General features: G+C 35.5%; 3 protein-coding genes across 3 annotated transcripts; all 3 read right to left on the bottom strand.

Moving 5' to 3' along the window:
• Positions 1 to 527: 527 nt before the first annotated feature.
• On the bottom strand, positions 528 to 9,962 carry LOC143348387 (uncharacterized). Its single transcript, XM_076778535.1, has 13 exons — positions 9,724 to 9,962; positions 8,594 to 8,932; positions 7,989 to 8,190; positions 7,763 to 7,918; positions 7,649 to 7,695; positions 6,592 to 6,960; positions 5,152 to 5,353; positions 2,893 to 3,389; positions 2,562 to 2,663; positions 1,805 to 2,143; positions 1,451 to 1,652; positions 1,226 to 1,381; positions 528 to 748 (listed from the first exon to the last, which is right to left on the bottom strand). The coding sequence occupies exons 1-13, from the start codon at positions 9,960 to 9,962 to the stop codon at positions 698 to 700; spliced, it is 2,901 nt and encodes a 966-aa protein (XP_076634650.1). The 3' UTR covers positions 528 to 697.
• A 1,643-nt stretch (positions 9,963 to 11,605) lies between these two features.
• LOC143348386 (putative odorant receptor 69a) lies at positions 11,606 to 17,410 on the bottom strand. Its single transcript, XM_076778534.1, has 5 exons — positions 17,049 to 17,410; positions 16,971 to 16,980; positions 15,868 to 16,020; positions 15,641 to 15,796; positions 11,606 to 11,659 (listed from the first exon to the last, which is right to left on the bottom strand). Exons 1-5 carry the CDS (start codon positions 17,408 to 17,410, stop codon positions 11,606 to 11,608), a joined length of 735 nt encoding a protein of 244 aa, XP_076634649.1.
• On the bottom strand, positions 12,040 to 13,380 carry LOC143348158 (odorant receptor Or1-like). Its single transcript, XM_076778068.1, has 3 exons — positions 13,196 to 13,380; positions 12,568 to 12,906; positions 12,040 to 12,280 (listed from the first exon to the last, which is right to left on the bottom strand). Exons 1-3 carry the CDS (start codon positions 13,378 to 13,380, stop codon positions 12,040 to 12,042), a joined length of 765 nt encoding a protein of 254 aa, XP_076634183.1.
• Positions 17,411 to 18,933: the final 1,523 nt, after the last annotated feature.

The raw sequence follows: 18,933 nt of genomic DNA, 5'->3' as shown, positions 1-18,933 counted from the left end.
TTTTGCAAAAGGAGTCGTGGAAAATGAAAAGTCAGAGGGAAGTCACTTGTTTCTAAAACTGAAGTTCGAACAGAGTTTTGCAAAACTAAGCAAGGATATCGTCGCGGTTCTGGTTACGATGTTGCAGGTAATATTTAACAGTAATAAAGAACAGTCGTACGTTAACCACATTTAAATTTTTTTCCCCCCCGAAATCTATAATAAACAATTTTACAAACATCCACTTTCCGTTTGATCGAACTACAATTGTAATATAAGGTTCATTCTACGCAAAATTAAATATTTTTTAGAACAAGAGTATGGTTTTTGATAAATTTTTATAATGAGCGGTGAGTGTTTTAGAAAATATTGTCAAAGTAAAAATTATTTCGGTTTAAGAATAACTTTCTTTAACCTTCATTTTATAATTGTTTCCATCAAAACGATCGAGCACATATTTTTTTTTTTTAAGTCTAAAATTACGAAAAGATAATGTACAGGGAAGTTATATGGTTTTTTAACGAGAAATAATATGCTATGCAAAGTTGCAGATGGCTGTAGTTGAGAAAAGTATGTTTTCCAATATTTCTTATATTTTTTTTATCCTTAATGATTTCATGTTCTTCTTTATTTCGCATACTTTAAGACTATATACCACGAGAAGTTTGAGGGAAGGTATTCGTTGTTCTACGAAAAATAATTCTCTGTCATTTTATTATCATTGGCTGCATTGAAGCACGTTATACGCTGAGTAGGCACTCTTGAGCAACTGCAATAAATAGATATTTGATCGTGAACAAATTTTGAAACGTGTTATGCTACTACGCTACAACTACTAACAAATTTCTAGATATTAACCACTTATTATTCGCGTGGGTGTCAAAGAAGAATATTTACATTTATTTTTAATCATCAATGAAACGATCATCGTTTTCAACGACTTCCTTCCATCTCTCAATCATTTTTTTCATAAAAGTTTATTTTATTCGTTTTTATTTTATATTGTAAATAATAGTATTAATTGGAATATACATAATATCTAATTTTCATATAATAAAAAACATATTAGAATTTGTGACAAAGACGGACGTGAGAATGTTTTTTAAACATGTAAAAATATTCGTCATAAAATATTGTAAAAATCAATTGACATTATTGAAATTTCAATAATTTGGTGTTCTTGGAGTTTCTCCAAGAATTACGAAGCTACATACCATGAAGAAAATTTATTTCTTTTCGTACTAACCGCTTTAAATGTTTCGATATTCACGGTCACGAGATAAAGACTGGTAAATTCGATGGGTACCGTGGCGCGTCGCATAATCATTAATAGAGTCCTCTTAGTTTTGTTGTTTAGGTACGTCCAGTCACTTTCAAACACCATACCAGAAACCTCGAGACTCTGTGCAACGAAACCATACGTAAATTCACGCTCAAAGCGAAAATGCAGCCTGTTATCGTTGAAACGAACCTTCAGTTTCACTTCGTTCCCGTACCAACAATAGTAATATATCTGCATGAAAGTGACGGACGCAAAGAGCAGTATATCCACGCTTTCAGAGCCAATTTCTTTTTGCGTCAAACGATATAGATCGAAGCACACGGTCGATAAACTCGTCAGAAACTGAATGAACACGATCATTTCAAATTGTTCGTTCACCATCTTGGCGAATCTGCAACAACTAACCGTTAAACTCGTTTCTGAGAAACGGTGCGCTCGTAAAAAGAAATGCGCCAAACTGATTGTCATCTCGCAAGCACTCGTTAGTCGAGCATTTGCAATTTCTAGTTTTGTATTTTATCATTGTAAAACTGAAATACCAACTTGTATATGTGTTTATGATAACGAACGCACTGTTTCACCGAGTCATCGTTGTCTCTTTCAATATGTCGCAGACGGTACCCGAGTATCTCGAATTGACTGTAAATGTGAATCAACAGACCGCTGAACAAACTGTCGCACGCGATGTTCGAAGCCGAGCAAATTAAGATGCTTATAATTTGATGACCGATGGCGAAGCTGAAACCTAGCACCGAAGTGTAGTCGAAGGGCAACCAGGCACGAAACACTAATTTCCGGTTTTCAAATTCCAAGATAAGCGTCACCAGGCACATCCATATTATGTAGCACTCGATCGCATATATGTACGTCATCGTGTTATTCCTGCAGGAATACTATTGCTGAATTATTAACGGTATTTTCATATTCGAACGTACATATTAGGCCTATAATTTTGGATAGGATTTTACGAATTTGAGCAAGGTTATAAAAATAAAAATTTTAGGTAAAGTAGCGTATAAAATAAAAATTTTAGTCTTGCAGAATATTATACAGTTTTGATTTGGCAGTGGATATTAAAATGCATACTAAGTACGCGTATAAACAAGCTTATAATGGGAGATTTTGGAGACGAAAATAAGACGAAAATCAAGAATACCAATTTGTTGATCGAGGCTGGAAAAAAAAATTTCAAATCGTTCTGGAAAAATTATTTTCGGTTGGGGGGGGTCAATTACAATCATTTTTGGTGAATAGACATACCCCCAACATCCTACGTACTTTCGAGAAAAAAATTCTTTACCGAAAATACAATTGTCTGACCACATATGTCTGATTCCCCTTTTCATTACTTCTGAACGGATTGAAGGATTCTAATGTTTCAACTGCAAACGATATGCACAAACTGCAACAATAATCTACATACTCCTCACTCGGAAAGCTGTAAGGCTGAATGGGATTTTCGAATTTTTTAATTCGGAATACAGAAATGTTCGTTACTTGGAAGTGGTATAAACGGTATAATGGTATTAACTAAAATTCATCATACTGATTATTGTGTATCTTGCATAACAATGTTACATCAATAATACTGGTGTTTGTTACTTAATGTCTGGTATCAATAATGGACTTACTCGGATATATTGTCGTACTGCGTTCGAATTTCAAATTCCTCGACGTCCATTGGTAAAAAAGGCTCCCGCTGTAGAGTGTCGATCAATGTTCCAATATTCTTTCTAGTGATCAGCATATTGCACATTTTGACGCAGGTGATGATCATCGCCAGCGTCACGTAAAAGTTGTCGCTGAAATCGTCCTGATTGTCGACGATAAAAACCAGATCCAAAATTTGAGTGATCACGAGAGCGTGTATGGTCAGGAACACGAAGATCGTGTAAACGTTGTACAAGAACTTTTTGGTCGGTGACGTCCAGGAAGTGGGTCGCGAACAACCGCATATCGTCAGAAGCATAAACATCCTCCGCAGTATACCCATTGTTAGTTTTACATAAATACCCTCTATATCTTTCGTGTTCGCGAAAATATCCTTTTTTATCGAAACATACGCTAACGACTGTACTGCATTTCGATTTTCATTCACGTTTAGTTTCCCAACGCTACTTAAAGCTCGCTATAACGACGAAACGTTACCAATAAACGTGTTTCTTTACTCACAGTGATACGATAACTTTTATAAAGGTATTCTGACTTTGATACTGCGATTATTGTTTCGAAAAGTTTCAGACCGCACTGACGGTCACGAATTATCGATATTCCTTACGCTCTCTCGACGTGTACATTATTTCCTGAGAATTCCGTCCTAGCCCACAACCTATATCATTATAGTAGTTACCGTTGATGGAACTTATCCATTTGTCATTTAATAAAATTCTATATTATTATCCCTTCGTGCAGTCACTGTCATTGCGAATTCAACGAGAAACGATATTTTGCGAAGTAAATGAATCAAACGAAGGGAAGTTCTACGGTGCATCGTTCATTTTAAATACTCGTTTGAAGTCGTTGTCAAGAATTTTATTTAGTGAATGAGTTAACAGACACAGTGAAAGACATTGTAACAGAGTGAAACGTTAACAGTTGTTTATAAAATGTATTCGTTGGATCTTGGTCGTTTGGTCTAACCCTTACGTTTACGATAAAATTCATTCAAAATTAAGGTATACTCTTTTACTCTTTTAAAGATCATACTTTGTTAATAGTAATTAATAACAGGAGGGGGGGAGACTTGCAAATATAGCAACCACAGTTATGGGACGTTGTCAGTGATTATTTTTCCATTCCCCTTTCTTCGTTCATCAAGAACTAATTTAAAGGGGTCAATAAATTTTTTTTTTCAAATTAATACGCGCCTTTTCTAATTTCTTTGTTGGAGCATGCTAAACGCAGAGTAAGAAGTTTTTAATATCTGCAACAAACATATATTTGTACCTATTTTTCTTCCTCCGAGAAGGGAAAACAGTTACAGTTACTCCCGTTCGTATTCTTACACTGCGATGATGATTCGCTATAAATGAAAAAGAAATTGTATCTTATGAATTTGTTGTTGTTCTCATCACGTTGGAAACACTGGTTCGCTTTGTTAATATTATTGTATACTGTTTATATTATACTTTTCTATCGGTTTTATTGTACAAAATTATTTCGTAAATAGGAGTAATAACACAGTGTAATAAACAATATTTTGTGAAAATAATATGCACCTTTCGATGGAAAAAATTCATAAGAAACAAAGTTTCTTTCAATTTAATGTAAAATACAGTGTACGAATACGAGTGGGAGCGACTGGGTATATACATAAATTATACTAACGCACTTTCAACGAAAATAATCAGTTATGCACGTAGAATAACTTGTAAACAGATTCAAATAGATACAGAAATAAAAAAAGTAAAGTCTCTAAAAAAATAAGCAAAAGTTAAGAGAATATAATATATTTCGTACTGACTACTTTGAAAGAGTTGAGATTCACTGGTACAAAATGCACGCTGGAAAATTCAATGGGCACCAGTGCTCGTTTCATAGTCATTAGGAAAATCTTCCTGGCGTTGTTGTCCAAAGATACCCAATTACTGTCGATTATCATGTCGGGAATTTCGAGGCTCTGTCAAGAAGACTGCTGTATAAAGGTACTGCGATTTAATTTCGAAATTCTTAAACGTATCGATTGCCACGTGACCCATACGTGGGTGACATTATATTTTATTAGATAAAACAATTAATTCCCAAATCAAAATGTTACAGAAAATAAGTCTGGGTTCGATTCATGAATTTTGATTACTAAAACAATTACTAAGGCGAATTTTACGTTATCAAATTTTTAATTGTCTGAAACCAGAATGTTGATTTCGTTAAAGTAGAAACGTATTTTGTACCTTCACTCTGACTTCGTTCCCGTACCAACAGTAGTACAATATTTGCATGAGCGTACATATTGCATAAAGTATCATTTCCATTAATTTTGTGCGCTGTTCGGTTTGCGAGAACCGATAAAGGTCGAAGCATAATATCGACATGCTCACTAAAAACTGAATTAGTACTATTGTTTCAAATTCTTTGTTGACCATCGTGGCGAATCTGCAATAGTATCAAAAGATATTACTTCATCGAGTTTATTTGTATTTATATTACTAGAGTCAGGTGTTAAGGTGATATTGCTGTCTAGACTGTCATTGTTTCTGACTTTTCTTTTTTAAATGGCAGACAGGCTATTTTGTATCGAGATTCTTCAGATACGTCTATTTATCTTATAAGTATGTATAATATCTTTTTCATACAAAAATCTTGAAAATTGTGGTCGTTATAGCCACTTGTTTAATGGCTCTTGTAAAAAATATGCTCCATTGGTTTTCATAATTGCAACTAATACGCTAAATCTGATACAGAGAGGGAGAACATATCTTTATTATATATTTTCCAAGTGACCGAAAGAAAACTCGATTTTTTCTAAACTCTAGACCGCAATACCACCTTAATTTCGCTCAAGAATAAGACTATTCTATCATTCTACTCTTTTTAAAAATGAAAAAAATCTCATATAAGTCCCTTTCGACGATGTAAATTATTAATTTATTCTTTGCAAAAAATTTGTGAACTGTATTAAAGTAAAACGAGTAGATCGATTAAGAAAATAAGTTGTCGATGATATATTTAAGTACGACGTGTTTAAAAAACTAAACTTTGCTTTCACAGAAAATGGAAGACCAACTTGTATATATGGTTATGATGATGGGCACAGTGTTTCGCTGAAAGGTTCTCGTTTTCTAGGATGTGCTTGAAACGATGACGGAGTATCTCGAATTGGCAGTATGTGTGGATCAACAGGCCGCTGAACAAACTGTCGCAGGCTATATTTAAAACCGCGCAGATCGCTATACTGATTATTTGATGAGTGTAAGTAATAGTAAACATAAAGGAAGAAGAATAGTTGTAGGGTACCCAGGCACGAAACGGTAACCTTTGTCTTTTGTAATCTGTGAAAAACGACGTCGTGATCATCCATGTTACGCAGGATTCGAGCAATATCGTGTAGATGATCGTGTTCCATCTGTAAAAATACTATTATCAAACTTCAAATTACATTTAGCTTCAGATCTTCGACAAGGTTACTGCAATCCTGGCAAAACTAAGTACTAAAAAAAGTGCAACGATCGTTGCTACGATCACTGCAATCGATGATAAATATAAATACAGACTAGACCGCGGAACTTTATGGAAATTCATATTTTTATTAATAGAACAGAGGGTTCTTTCTACCCCTAAATTAAACAATTTCCCATAAATGCATAAACATCCGCAGTCTAATATAGACTCACTCCGCCCATTTCTCGAATCTCGCCAGTATCTCGATCTCGTCGGTGTTCGTTGGCAAGAATGGTTCCTTTTGAAGGGTCTGGACCATCGTCGCGTAATTATCGCGACGCAGCAACAAGGTGCACAGCTTACAACAAGATATAAAGACCCCAAGCGTCAAGTAGAAATTTTCGCTAAAGTCGTTTTGATTGTCGACGTTGAACGCTATGTCTAATATTTGGGATATCACGAGGCTGTGCACCATGATCAACACGAACGACGTGTAGACAGTGTACAGACACTTTTTGATCGGTGAGGTCCAAGAAAGCGGTCGCGAACAACCGCACAGAGCGAGAATCGTAAATATAGATCGCAATAAACGCATCGTCGACCTCGCAAATAAATTTTATTTCGTCTGTGATTTCTTAACAAATAGTTCCGTCGTTGCTATAAGGCCTCCGTTTAGTTTTCACACACTGATCACATCGTTCGATCGAACATCAAAAACTTATCTTCGCGGTTCCGCTTGTTCGTCGAACGGAAGTTCGGACATCACTGTAGACTATAGAATATCGGTATTTCGCGTTCATCTTCGGAAGAGGTCTCCTTAAGTTTCCCTCGAGATTTGTAGAATATATTATTAACACAATAGCGAAGCATCCGACGACGCGTTTCACTTATTTATATTTTACAAGGGTAAAGATGTGGGCTCTTCTTGTTCCTAATGTCGCGTGTTGCACGCTGTCCTCCGTCGATACATTATGCAGGCTCGCGTTTCGTCTTATAAATAAATAGAAAAACTAGACGACAAGTACCGTAAAATATTCCATAAATTATCGACGGGGAAAAGAGAAATAAATATTTGAAAGATTTCAAAACACGTGTTTTACGGTTACGTGGCATTCCATTTCTTTCGACGGCAGTGAAGAGTGCCACTGTCGAGGCAAGATGTTCTTCGTCACAACATCATTCACAGGTTTTCATAGAATTTATTGATATTCCTTTCTAACTTTACTTTTTTGTATATATCGATAAGATATATACAGCTTTTTGGCAACACGCTGAAAATCTTGCTATGACCGTTTCTGTTGAAGCAAGTTGTACGTCGAGTAAGAAGTCTTGAGTAACTGTAACGGAGATACGTGAAATTTAAGAAATTTTGTTATCAAGAAAGGACACTTGTTTTATACTGACTATCATGAAGGACTCGAGGTTCAACACCACGAGATAAATACTAGTGAATTCGACGGGCTCTTCCGCGCGTTTCATGATCATCAGGAGGATCTTTTTATCGTCGTCGTTCAAAGACGTCCAGTTGCATCCCATCACCGCGTCAGTAACTTCGAGACTCTGCGGAAAGATAATTTGGGTTACGTTGGAGTGTTGGGTTACATTGTATCTTTTTATCTCATCAAGGAACCTTCAGTTTCACTTCGTTCCCGTACCAACAGTAGTACAGAATCTGCATAAGAGCGCAGCTCGTATAGACCACCGACACGATATATCTCGTATCCAAGTCTCGTTGCGTCAGTTGATAGAGCTCGATGCACATGATCGACGTGCTTACCAGAAATTGAATGAATATTATCGTTTTAAACTCTCTGTTCACCGTCGTGGCGAATCTGTAATCGCGTCAGAAAAAATTGTAAGTTAAACTTGTCTCTGCAAAGAGATCGATCGAAATCATATTCACAATAATCGTGTTTATCGCTTCAGTTTGCAAGCAACGTTACTTTTTAACAAATAAATATCTCTATGATAATATTTAAAAGAAATATAACTCGTTTGACGTGTTGGCTGTCAGACCAAACCCCTCGAAATTTTGTGTTTAGATAATTGGAAACCAGCACACCTACGATTTCCCATAGAATTTATTTCACTTAACATCTAATTTTGAGAATTAATTGTTTTAGGTCCTCGGTGAAAAATCACGTCACTCATATATGGGAATGAAAGGTACGTTTAAATTGTTCATTCTCCCTTTGTAAATTGCTAATTCGATAGAAACGTCAAAGACCGACTCACTTGTAAATGTAATTGTGGTGTCGAGCGCACTGTTTCGCCGAATCTATTCCTTCTTTCATGATGTTTTCCAGGCGATTCTGGAGTATCTCGAACTGACAGTACACGTGAATCAATAGGCCGCTGAACAGACAATCGACAGCAATGTTGTAAAACGTGGCAACTGTTATGCTCGTAGCTTGATAAACGTAAGTAATAGTAAACATATGAAACGATGAATAATTGTACGGTATCCATCCTCGGTACGCTAGTCTTCCTGCTCTAAAGTCGGCGAAGATCGACGTCGCGACCATGCACGTTGCGCATCCTATCAACGAAAGCGTGTAGGCTATCGCGTTCCTTCTGCAAAAACGTTACGATCCAATTTTGAAGAGTATTTTTACTTTTACTCCAGTGTTTCTCTATCTAGAGTCAGTGGATTAAAATCTAAATTAAAATTAAGATGGATGCTAACAATTTGAATCGTGAATTTTAGTTACAATTACTCCTATTCGTATTCCTATACTGTGTAATGGTGATTCACTATAAATGGAAAGAAGCTTATTTTTTTTTTTTTTTATTTTGCTTTTATTTATGAAGTAATTTTACTTGTTATTACTGTAAATGAAAAGAAGCTCGTTTCTTATGAAATTCTTTTCATTTATTTTTTGTTATACTGTGTTACTTTTATTTATGAAGTAATTTATATTTGTTTTAATATTAACGGGCAAGTAGTACCAAATTACAAAACTCATACAGAGGTATATATAATAATATAATTTTTGTACATAAAAGAGGATCCAAATTAGGTATCGAAACGTTTATATCAAACAAATATGGCTTGTTCAAACTATATTTGCCATTATATTTTTAATTGAATATGACAAAGTATTACTATATTCGCTCTAATCCATCAGGATCAGAGTTAATTTTTATTATTACAAAAAAATTATTTCAACGAGGGAAAGAATCACTTAATTCAAAGTTAGGAACACTTAAAGTAAACAATGTTTGAGTTCCTGTTTTATGCACTTTCCATGTCTCACCAATACTGACAAGTATTATATTTTCAACGAAAGTTCCTGCATTTTACTGAAGTTTCAGAATACTCCCCCCTCCCCCCCAAAAAAAACTAAAATAATTCCTGCACTCACTGCGCGAAGTTGTCGAATTTCGTTCGGATCTCGACTTCGTCGAGGTTCATCGGCGACAATGGTTCCTCCTCGAGCATGTCGACCAAAATAGCATAGTTCGCGCGATTCAGTATCAGGCTGCGCATTTTCCAGCATGATATAAAAACTTCCAGCGTCAGATACACATTGTCGCTGAAATCGTCCTGATTGTCGACGATCAAGATCAGGTCCATGATCAAAGACACTAGGAAGCTGTGCATTATTAAGAACAAAACGACCGTGTACGCGTTGTAGAAATACTTTTTGTACCAGGAAGTCCAAGAAATCGGTCGTGCACAACCACACGCCCCGATGAACGTAAATATATATTGCAGTACTTGCATCGTCGTTTCAACAGAGATTCTTCTTATTTCTTCGCGTTCATTAGAAAATAATCGCGAGGTTGTCGTTATTTATTACGTGTTCAACATTCGTTTTATTGCAGACTCGAACGCTGTTGCTTTGTTACGTGTGTAGAAACCGAGAAAGTACATTAACATTCACAGAAAACACCAACGCAAAGAACTTTTTGATTTCATGGTCTCGGTTACATCGTCGATCAGCGGTTTATTTATCACTGAAAAGTCTAAATGTCGATATTTTTATTATATCCCCGTAGGAGTAAATCTCCCATTACTTTCCCCCTACGTCCACGAGATATATGATTAGCGAAATAACTGAGAGTATGACGACGCGACTTATGGATTAATATTTTACACGAGCGATTACGTGCGTTGCCTTCGTTGCTCGTAATGCTACCTCGCGTTCGGTTCGCTGCTCCCTGTATAAAAAATAGAGAAGCCCGACGACAAATTCCTCGAAGAATAAAATATGAGATTGGGAAACGGTAAATTTGTTTAATAAAAAAAAAATAAAAACGTTAGAAGGCACGAGACACGCTGTCCTTTGTCAGTTCGTTTTCCCTTCGCTTCGTACAGATACGCGCTTTGTGTCAATAATTGAATGTTACTTTATCTCAGACAGAGGAAAATCCTATAACGAAGACAAGTTTTTCTTCTTTAGAATTTATTAATATCCATACTTACGATTAGCGTTGGCTTCTACGTACCGCAGAATAATTTTTAAACGTCTTTAAGCACATCCTTTCGTTTTTCCTATTCTCTTCAATTATTGTATACTGGAGGATTAATAGACACTTTGTTGACAGTAATGAAAAGTATCACCTGGTTCGACGTACTATGTCTAACTTTATTACAGCACGTTGTAAGTTGAGTAAACAATTTTTAACTTACGAACGATACGTTGGCTTCAGTTGGCTTTTGTTTTTGAAAGTGCTCGAGAAAGGAATAAGAAAGGCAAGTTATACAGTAGCGTTTAAACATTAACAGCTTTTAATAGAATTATTGATGTTCGTAACTGCTATTGTATTATGCACAAATTAGTATAATTTTCAAGCATCGTATTGTTCTCTTGCGTATTCTATTATCTTCAATTGTGTAGTTCTACTCTAAGAAGTCTCTAGCTACTGTAAAAAACAGATGTTTCTGATCAGGGAAATACAAACTTACTTACACTGATTATACGTGTTCTTGTATTAGAGATTTAATAATTTATTTACAGACACGTTAAAAAGAAAATTCAAAATTTAAGCGTATTAATTTTAAACTTTCTTAAATTCTGATCTAATTGTGTTGATAAACGATGTAGAATAAAATTTGTCTGTAAAAAGTTGTTCGAAACTCCATGTATTCTTAAATTTTGCAATAATTTACGATTAATTATATCATTGACAGTATCGTTCTCTACATACTCTAATCTCCTTCTTCCTTTTCATTCCACTGAATTAGTTCCTTCTGCATGTTTGAGAAACAATTTCTACCGTAAATAAAGAATTCATCTTGTACTATTCGTGGCCCTGTTTGAGCACATTATACACCGAGTATGAAGTCTTCATTATCTACAACGAATACATATTTAAAATATAAATATAGATCATTCCAACAATCGACCACTTTTAACTTTATATCGACACTCTTTTTAAAATTTGCTAAACTTTAAATTTGTAGGTCGTCCGAAGTTTGAGGAACCTTGTACCGTTACTTTGTTGGTTACCAATCATTTCTCTTTTTATCAAAAATTCGTACTAACTGCCATAAAAGACGCGAGGTTCATCGTAGCGACGTGAACGCCTCTGAATTCGATGGGCATCGTTGCTCGGTTCATAATAATTAGGAAGGTCTTTCTAGCGCCATTATCCAACGAGAGCCAGTCACTTTCCATTATCATGTCAGGAATTTCGAGACTCTACACAGAAAGGCACTCCGTGAAATTTGAGTACTATAATTGAAAACTGAATTCATTATCATGCAATGGAACCTTCAATCGGACTTCGTTCCCGTACCAACAATAATATAGTATCTGCAGAACTACGCAACTTGTAAAAGATACGTTCGCAATATATTTCGAATCCAGATCTCTTTGCGTCAAAAGATACAGTTCCATGCACAAAGAAGACGTGCTCACCACAAACTGAACGAACATTGTCGTTTTAAATTGTTCGTTCACCATCGCGGCGAATCTGTAACGATGTCGAAAATAATTGTTTCATCGAGCTTATTTACGTTCTATACCCTATTAGAATTTATTTCCGTCAACCAGCGAACTTGTGTGAACTGCCGATATATTTGACATTGATAGATAAAATTTAACAATTACCATAAATTGATCGGAAACTTTGTATTGAAATGGGGAATAAGAAAATTCATGTCCGGGTTAAAATAGACACGGAGTCCACTGTTCGATTGTTAAGAGGGTCTATCGTACTAGGGTTAGATTTACAATTTGCTAGAAAAGTTGTAGACGAACTTGTATATACGATTATGAAGGCGGGCACAGTGTTTCGCGGTGTAGTCTCCGTTTCTTTTAATGTGTCTCAAACGATGTCGCAATATTTCAAGCTCACTGCAGGTATGGATCAGAAGGCCGCTGAACAGACTGTCGCAGCTAACGTTCAAATACGAGCAGACCACTAAACTTATAGCCTGATAAGCGTAAGTGGTGGCAAACACAATATAAGAAGAATAATCATAGGGCATCCATGCACGATTAGCTAATGTTCTTGTTTCGAAATCTGTGAAAATCGACGACGCATACGCAGATGTTAGAAGCATTAACACTGAAATCCCGTAGGCAATCATATTCCATCTATTGAGAAAATGCTACTATCAAATATTGCAGGTTACGAATAGTCTCATAGTTAAATAACTTTTAGGCTTAAATACTTCTGGGTGTACGAGTCGAGTCATTATGAAACAATGTTCTGTTGTTTCGTCAACATTGCAGTGCTTCCTCAACTAATCAAAGGATCAATTGAAACACTTGTTGCAGGTGATTTCAGATCCTTGACGAAGCTTTCTGCAATCTTGCTGAAACGTTAATACAGTTACGGAAAAATGAAATGCAATTATTATCGACAACTTTAACGTATACTTACCCTGCTTGTTTGTCGAATCTCTTTCGAATCATCGTTTCCTCGATGCTCATTGGCGCCAATGGTTGCTCTTGAAGACTGTCGATCAACTTTACATAATTTTCATAATTCATTATTGTACTACGCATTTTCCAGCAAGATGCAAACACCTCCGCTGTTAGATAGAAATTATCACTGAAATCTTCCATATTGTCAACATTAATGACTAAGTCCAACATAAAAAATAACAAGTAGCTATGCGTCAAGAACAACATAGTAACCATATACATAATGTACAGAAACTTTTTAGACCGTGACGTCCAAGAAGACGGTCGCCAACAGCCACACAAGCTGAGAAGCACGAACACTCCTTGTAGTATGTGCATTATTAATTCAACAAGGACCCCTTTAATTGCTGCGTATCTAACAGCAAAAAATTACGAAGCTATCACAAACTATTAACAACATCACGTTTCTTTTGTTTCACACCAAAGTTTTCTTATTGTACTATATACGTACGTCAAAATATAGACTTGGGTCAGTTTATTCGTAAAATGAGGATTGAATGACGCGGTAACACTGCAAAAGAGAGAGATGCTATGCCTTCGTCTTTGCAACAACTCCCATATTGCGAAATTAAGGATAGAAACAATACATTGTACTCACGATTCTGACTCTTTGCTGAACGGACGCTAAGGTACAATTGAAGGCTATAACATATCGGCATTTCTAGTATACTTTTGCAGAAGACAGTTCCCATCAGCTGGTTTCCCCTCGGATTCGCGGGCCATATAATTATCGTAATGATGGAGAACATGGCGACTCTATTTACTTATTTACACATTTTAAAGACAGCTATACGCTCCTTGTAATTTGCAATTTTATCTTATTCGCTGTTTGTTATTTTCCATTGAAATGTTACGCATGAATGCACCGCGCGGGAGAAATGAATAGAAAAAACAGTGGACGAATTTCTCGAAACATTTCAAAATCACCAAAGAGATGTCGTACATACAATAAACGTTTATATCGGAAGGGAGAATGAATATTTAAGGAAGGGAAGACAGAGCTTTTCCCTTACACTGTTCTTTTCAAATGCGTATCTTACTTCCGTCCTCGAAATTTTCTCTGCTACTTTCACATTGCAATCTAACGTGGGGGTAGTATTTCTCGCAAAGAAACGGTTATGAAAGTTGTTCGACAAATTTTTCATAGCATAAAATTCTAGAGTGGAATTGTATACGTTTTGATCGAACATGTGAAAAGTTGGATTCATTGTTTTACCATTGGTATAAATGTCGCGTATGAAAGTGGGTGCAAATGTTTGGGCGATCTTTAGTTGCGACTTAACTGTTTATAACTCTTGTGCACGTAAGTGATTGTCTGCTATAAAAGCCAGAATTTGATGTACGACATGTCATAAAGAATTATATTTCTTGAAATATGTGAATACTTGATATTGTCCATTGGAGTTATTTTTTCTGAGAAATAAAGTTCTAACACTGCAATATGTTCTGTGGAAGTGTAAAAAAGATGGAGGTTAAAGTATATTTAATATTTTTAGGTATATGCCAAAAAATTGAATTCTGTGTGATTATAATAGTTAATCTGTAATTTTATTTTATTTTGATGTGACAATTAAGGTCTAAAACTATTCTTTGACACTATACAATTATGCAGAAGAATATATTGATATTTATTCGCATGTTATACTCTATACTTTCCAGGGTAATTTTTTTAGCGTTTATGATGTTTATGATTTTTTTAGCGTTATGATTTAGCGACTCATTCTGCTTCTTCTTTTTTCGTTATGGCAGTCTATTATTCTGCACCATGAAAGATTCTAGGTTGATGTTAAAAAAATTTCTTTGATTTGAATTCTGACCAAAGTTAATTTCTTGCCATTGTTTAGAACTTGGAGATATACTCGCATTTCAATTACCTAAAAGTTAAGTAGAAAATTGAGTTCTAATGCCTATGTACAAAAAGAAAGTGTTAATACTCGTTTAAAAATGAATTACAATGATTAAACAATAATTATATTAACAAATTCTTAGCACTACAATATTAATAGATCTCTATTGGATTATATCGATAGTATCGTACTCTACATACTTCAAGACACTTTTGAAGCATCTCTACTACAATGTCTTCTTCTTTCCTTTCATTCCATTGAATTAATTCGTTTTCTATATTTGGTAAACAGTTTTTATGCTTGGCCTTGTAAAAGCACGTTATACACCGAGTAAGAAGTCTTGATTAGCTATAACAAATATATATTTAAAATTTACTCTGTATCACAGAGTTTGTTAAACTTTAAACTTGTAGGGTGTGCGAAATTTGAAGAACTTTGTACCGTTACTTTGCTGGTTACAAATTCTTTTATCAAAGATGAAACTTTTACGATAGACACGGTTCAATTAAATTGGATAACAGAATATGGAGAACGTATACTAAACTGGTACTAACTGCCATAAAAGAGTCGAGGTTCATCGTAGCAACGTGAGCGCTTGTAAATTCGATGGGCATCGTTGCCCGGTTCATGATAATTAGGAAGGTCTTTCTAGAGCCATTATCCAACGAGGTCCAGTCACTTTCCATTATCATGTCAGGAATTTCGAGACTCTACACAGAAAAACACTCCGCGAAATTTTAGTACTCTAATCAAAATTGAATTACTTATCATGCAGTGGAACCTTCAATCGGACTTCGTTCCCGTTCCAACAGTAATAGAGTATCTGCAGCATTACGCAAACTGTGTAGCCCACAGTTACAATATATTTCGAATCCAGGTCCCTTTGCGTCAAATTATAAATTTCGACGCATATGGTAGACGTACTCACCAGGAACTGAATACATATTATAGTTTTAAATCGTTCGTCCACTATTGTGGCGAATCTGTAACGATGTCACTGTTTAGGTAGAGGGGGGATTAATCTACGCAGTAGGTGGACCTGACTATCTACATCGATGCTATTAAAAAAGGTAACAAAATTATTCCCGAAACTGTATCGTTATGCTTCGAAGTTTGATCTATGACTAGTAGAAAATGTTCCTCAATGTTCTGTAATCTGTTTTTAAGTCTTGGCCAGCGGACTCCAGGTCCGTCCAAACTATTCAAACTATTTCACATTCGAAGAATTCGATCAGAAACCTTATACCGAAATAGGGAACAGGAAAATTTATATCTGGGTCAAAACAAACCCGGGGTCCACCATTCAGTCCACCATATTTAAATTTAGAATTTGCTAGAAATATCGCAGACCAACTTGTATATACGATTATGAAGACGGGCACAGTGTTCCGCAGAGTAGTCTCCGTTTCTTTTGACATGTCTCAGACGATGTCGCAATATTTCAAGTTGACTGCAGGTATGGATCAGAAGGCCGCTGAATAGACTGTCGCAGCTAACGTTCACATATGAGGTGAGCGCCAAATTTATATTTACATAAACGTAAGCAATAGTGAACAAAAGAAAAGAGGAAAGGTCGCATGGTAACCATATTCGAAACGATAATTCTCTTGTTTCGAAATCTTTGAAGATCGACGTTGCAAGCATACTCACTAGAAGTATGACCACTGAAGTCGAATAGACAACTACATTCCATCTGTTAAGAAAGTCCTACTATCAAATATTGAAGATCATTTCAATGGCTAAACAAGCAGTTAACCGAATTCTAGGCTTAAATTGTGAATCAGTGTTCCGTTGTTTCGTCAACATTGCAGAGCTTCCTCAACTGATCAACGGATCGATTGAAACACTTGTTGCAGCTGATTGTAGATCCTTGACGAAGCTTACTGCAATCTTGCTGAAACGTTGGAACAATTACGAAAATACAAATTGCTATTATTATCGACAACTTTAACGTATACTTACTCTGATATTTTGTCGAATTTCTTTCGAATCATCGTTTCCTCGATGCTCATTGGCGCCAATGGTTTCTCTTGAAGACTGTCGATCAACTTTGTATAATTTTCATAATTCATTATTGTACTACGCATTTTCCAGCAAACTCCAAAAACTTCCGCTGTCAAATAGAAATTATCACTGAAATCTTCCTGGTTATCCACATTGAAGACTAAGTCCAATATAAGAAATAACAAGAAGCTATGCGCCATGAAAAATATAATGACCATATACGTAGTGTACAGAAACTTTTTGGGCCGGGACGTCCAAGAAGACGGTCGCCAACAACCACACAAGCTGAGAAGCATGAACACTCCTTGTAGTATGTGCATTATTAATTCTACAAGGAACCTTCTAATTGCTGCGTATTTAAGAGCAAAAAATTACGAAGCTATCACAAACTATTAACAACATCACGTTTCTTTTGTTTTACACCAAAGTTTTCTTATTGTATTATATACGTACGTCAAAATATAGATTTGTGTCAGTTTATTCGTAAAATGAGGATTGAATGACGCGGTAACACTGCAAAAGAGAGAGTAGCTATGCCTTCGTCTTTGCAACAACTCGCATATTGCGAAATTAAGGATAGAAACAATACATTGTACACGCGATTCTGACTCTTTGCTGAACGGACGCTAAGGTACAATTGAAGGCTATAACATATCGGCATTTCTAGTATACTTTTGCAGAAGTCAGTTCCCATCAGCTGGTTTCCCCTCGGATTCGCGGGCCATATAATTATCGTAATGATGGAGAACATGGCGACTCTATTTACTTATTTACACATTTTAAAGACAGCTATACGCTCCTTGTAATTTGCAATTTTATCTTATTCGCTGTTTGTTATTTTCCATTGAAATGTTACGCATGAATGCACCGCGCGGGAGAAATGAATAGAAAAAACAGACGACGAATTTCTCGAAACATTTCAAAATCACAAAAGAGATGTCGTACATACAATAAACGTTTATATCGGAAGGGAGAATGAATATTTAAGGAAGGGAAGACAGAGCTTTTCCCTTACACTGTTCTTTTCAAATGCGTATCTTACTTCCGTCCTCGAAATTTTCTCTGCTACTTTCACATTGCAATCTAACGTGGGGGTTGTATTTCTCGCAAGGAAACGGTTATGAAACTTGTTTGGCAAATTTTTCGTAGCATTAAATTCTAGAGTGGAATTGTATGCGTTTTGATCGAACATGTGAAAAGTTGGATTCATTGTTTTTTCATTGGTATAAGTGTCGCATATATTAAGAAAGTGGGTGCAAATGTTTGGACGAGTTTTAGTTGCGACTTAACTGTTTATAACTCTTGTGCACGTAAGTGATTGTCTGCTATAAAAGCCAGAATTTGATGTACGACATGTCATAAAGAATTATATTTCTTGAAATATGTGAAAACCTAGGTATTGTCCATTGGAGTTATTTTTTCTGAAAAATAAAGTTCTAACATTGCATTATGTTCTGTGGAAGTATAAAAAAGATGAAGGTTAAAGTATATTTAATATTTTTAGGTATATGTCCGTCACTGCATGTATTAACAAAAGTAAATCACTTGGGCACCAGAAGTGGGGGGTTTCTCTGCCAAAAAATTGAATTCTGTGTGATTATAATAGTTAATCTGTAATTTTATTTTATTTTGATGTGGCAGTTAAGGTCTAAAACTATTCTTTGACACTATACAATTATGCAGAAGAATATATTGATATTTACTCTAATATTATACTGTATACTTTCCAGGGTAATTTTTTTAGCGTTTATGATGACTCATTCTGCTTCTTCTTTTTTCGTTATGGCAGTCTATTATTCTGCAGCATGAAAGATTCTAGGTTGATGTTAAAAAAGTTTCTTTG

The sequence above is a fragment of the Colletes latitarsis genome, chromosome 11 (assembly GCF_051014445.1).
Source record: "Colletes latitarsis isolate SP2378_abdomen chromosome 11, iyColLati1, whole genome shotgun sequence".
Lineage (NCBI taxonomy): Eukaryota > Metazoa > Arthropoda > Insecta > Hymenoptera > Colletidae > Colletes > Colletes latitarsis.
The sequence above is the reverse complement of the archived record's forward strand: the minus strand, read 5'-3'. Positions and strand labels throughout refer to the sequence as shown.

Bases quoted from the DNA above. Each gene is read 5' to 3' on its own strand.
- LOC143348387 (XM_076778535.1), bottom strand. From the start codon at position 9,962: ATGCACAGCTTCCTAGTGTCTTTGATCATGGACCTGATCTTGATCGTC. The intron at 8,191-8,593 runs GTGAGTCGGTCT...ACGCGATTACAG, and splicing joins CACCACAATTACATTTACAA to ATTCGCCACGACGGTGAACA. The intron at 6,961-7,648 runs GTCATAGCAAGA...TTTATTTGCGAG, and splicing joins AACTTGCTTCAACAGAAACG to GTCGACGATGCGTTTATTGC.
- LOC143348158 (XM_076778068.1), bottom strand. From the start codon at position 13,380: ATGGAAGATTTCAGTGATAATTTCTATCTAACAGCGGAGGTGTTTGCA. The intron at 12,907-13,195 runs GTAAGTATACGT...TTTTCTCAATAG, and splicing joins AGATTCGACAAACAAGCAGG to ATGGAATATGATTGCCTACG. The intron at 12,281-12,567 runs GTTCGTCTACAA...ACATCGTTACAG, and splicing joins CTTCATAATCGTATATACAA to ATTCGCCGCGATGGTGAACG.
- LOC143348386 (XM_076778534.1), bottom strand. From the start codon at position 17,410: ATGCACATACTACAAGGAGTGTTCATGCTTCTCAGCTTGTGTGGTTGT. The intron at 15,797-15,867 runs GTTCCACTGCAT...TTTTCTGTGTAG, and splicing joins GGAACGAAGTCCGATTGAAG to AGTCTCGAAATTCCTGACAT. The intron at 11,660-15,640 runs GTTAGTACCAGT...TATTCGTTGTAG, and splicing joins ACCTCGACTCTTTTATGGCA to ATAATGAAGACTTCATACTC.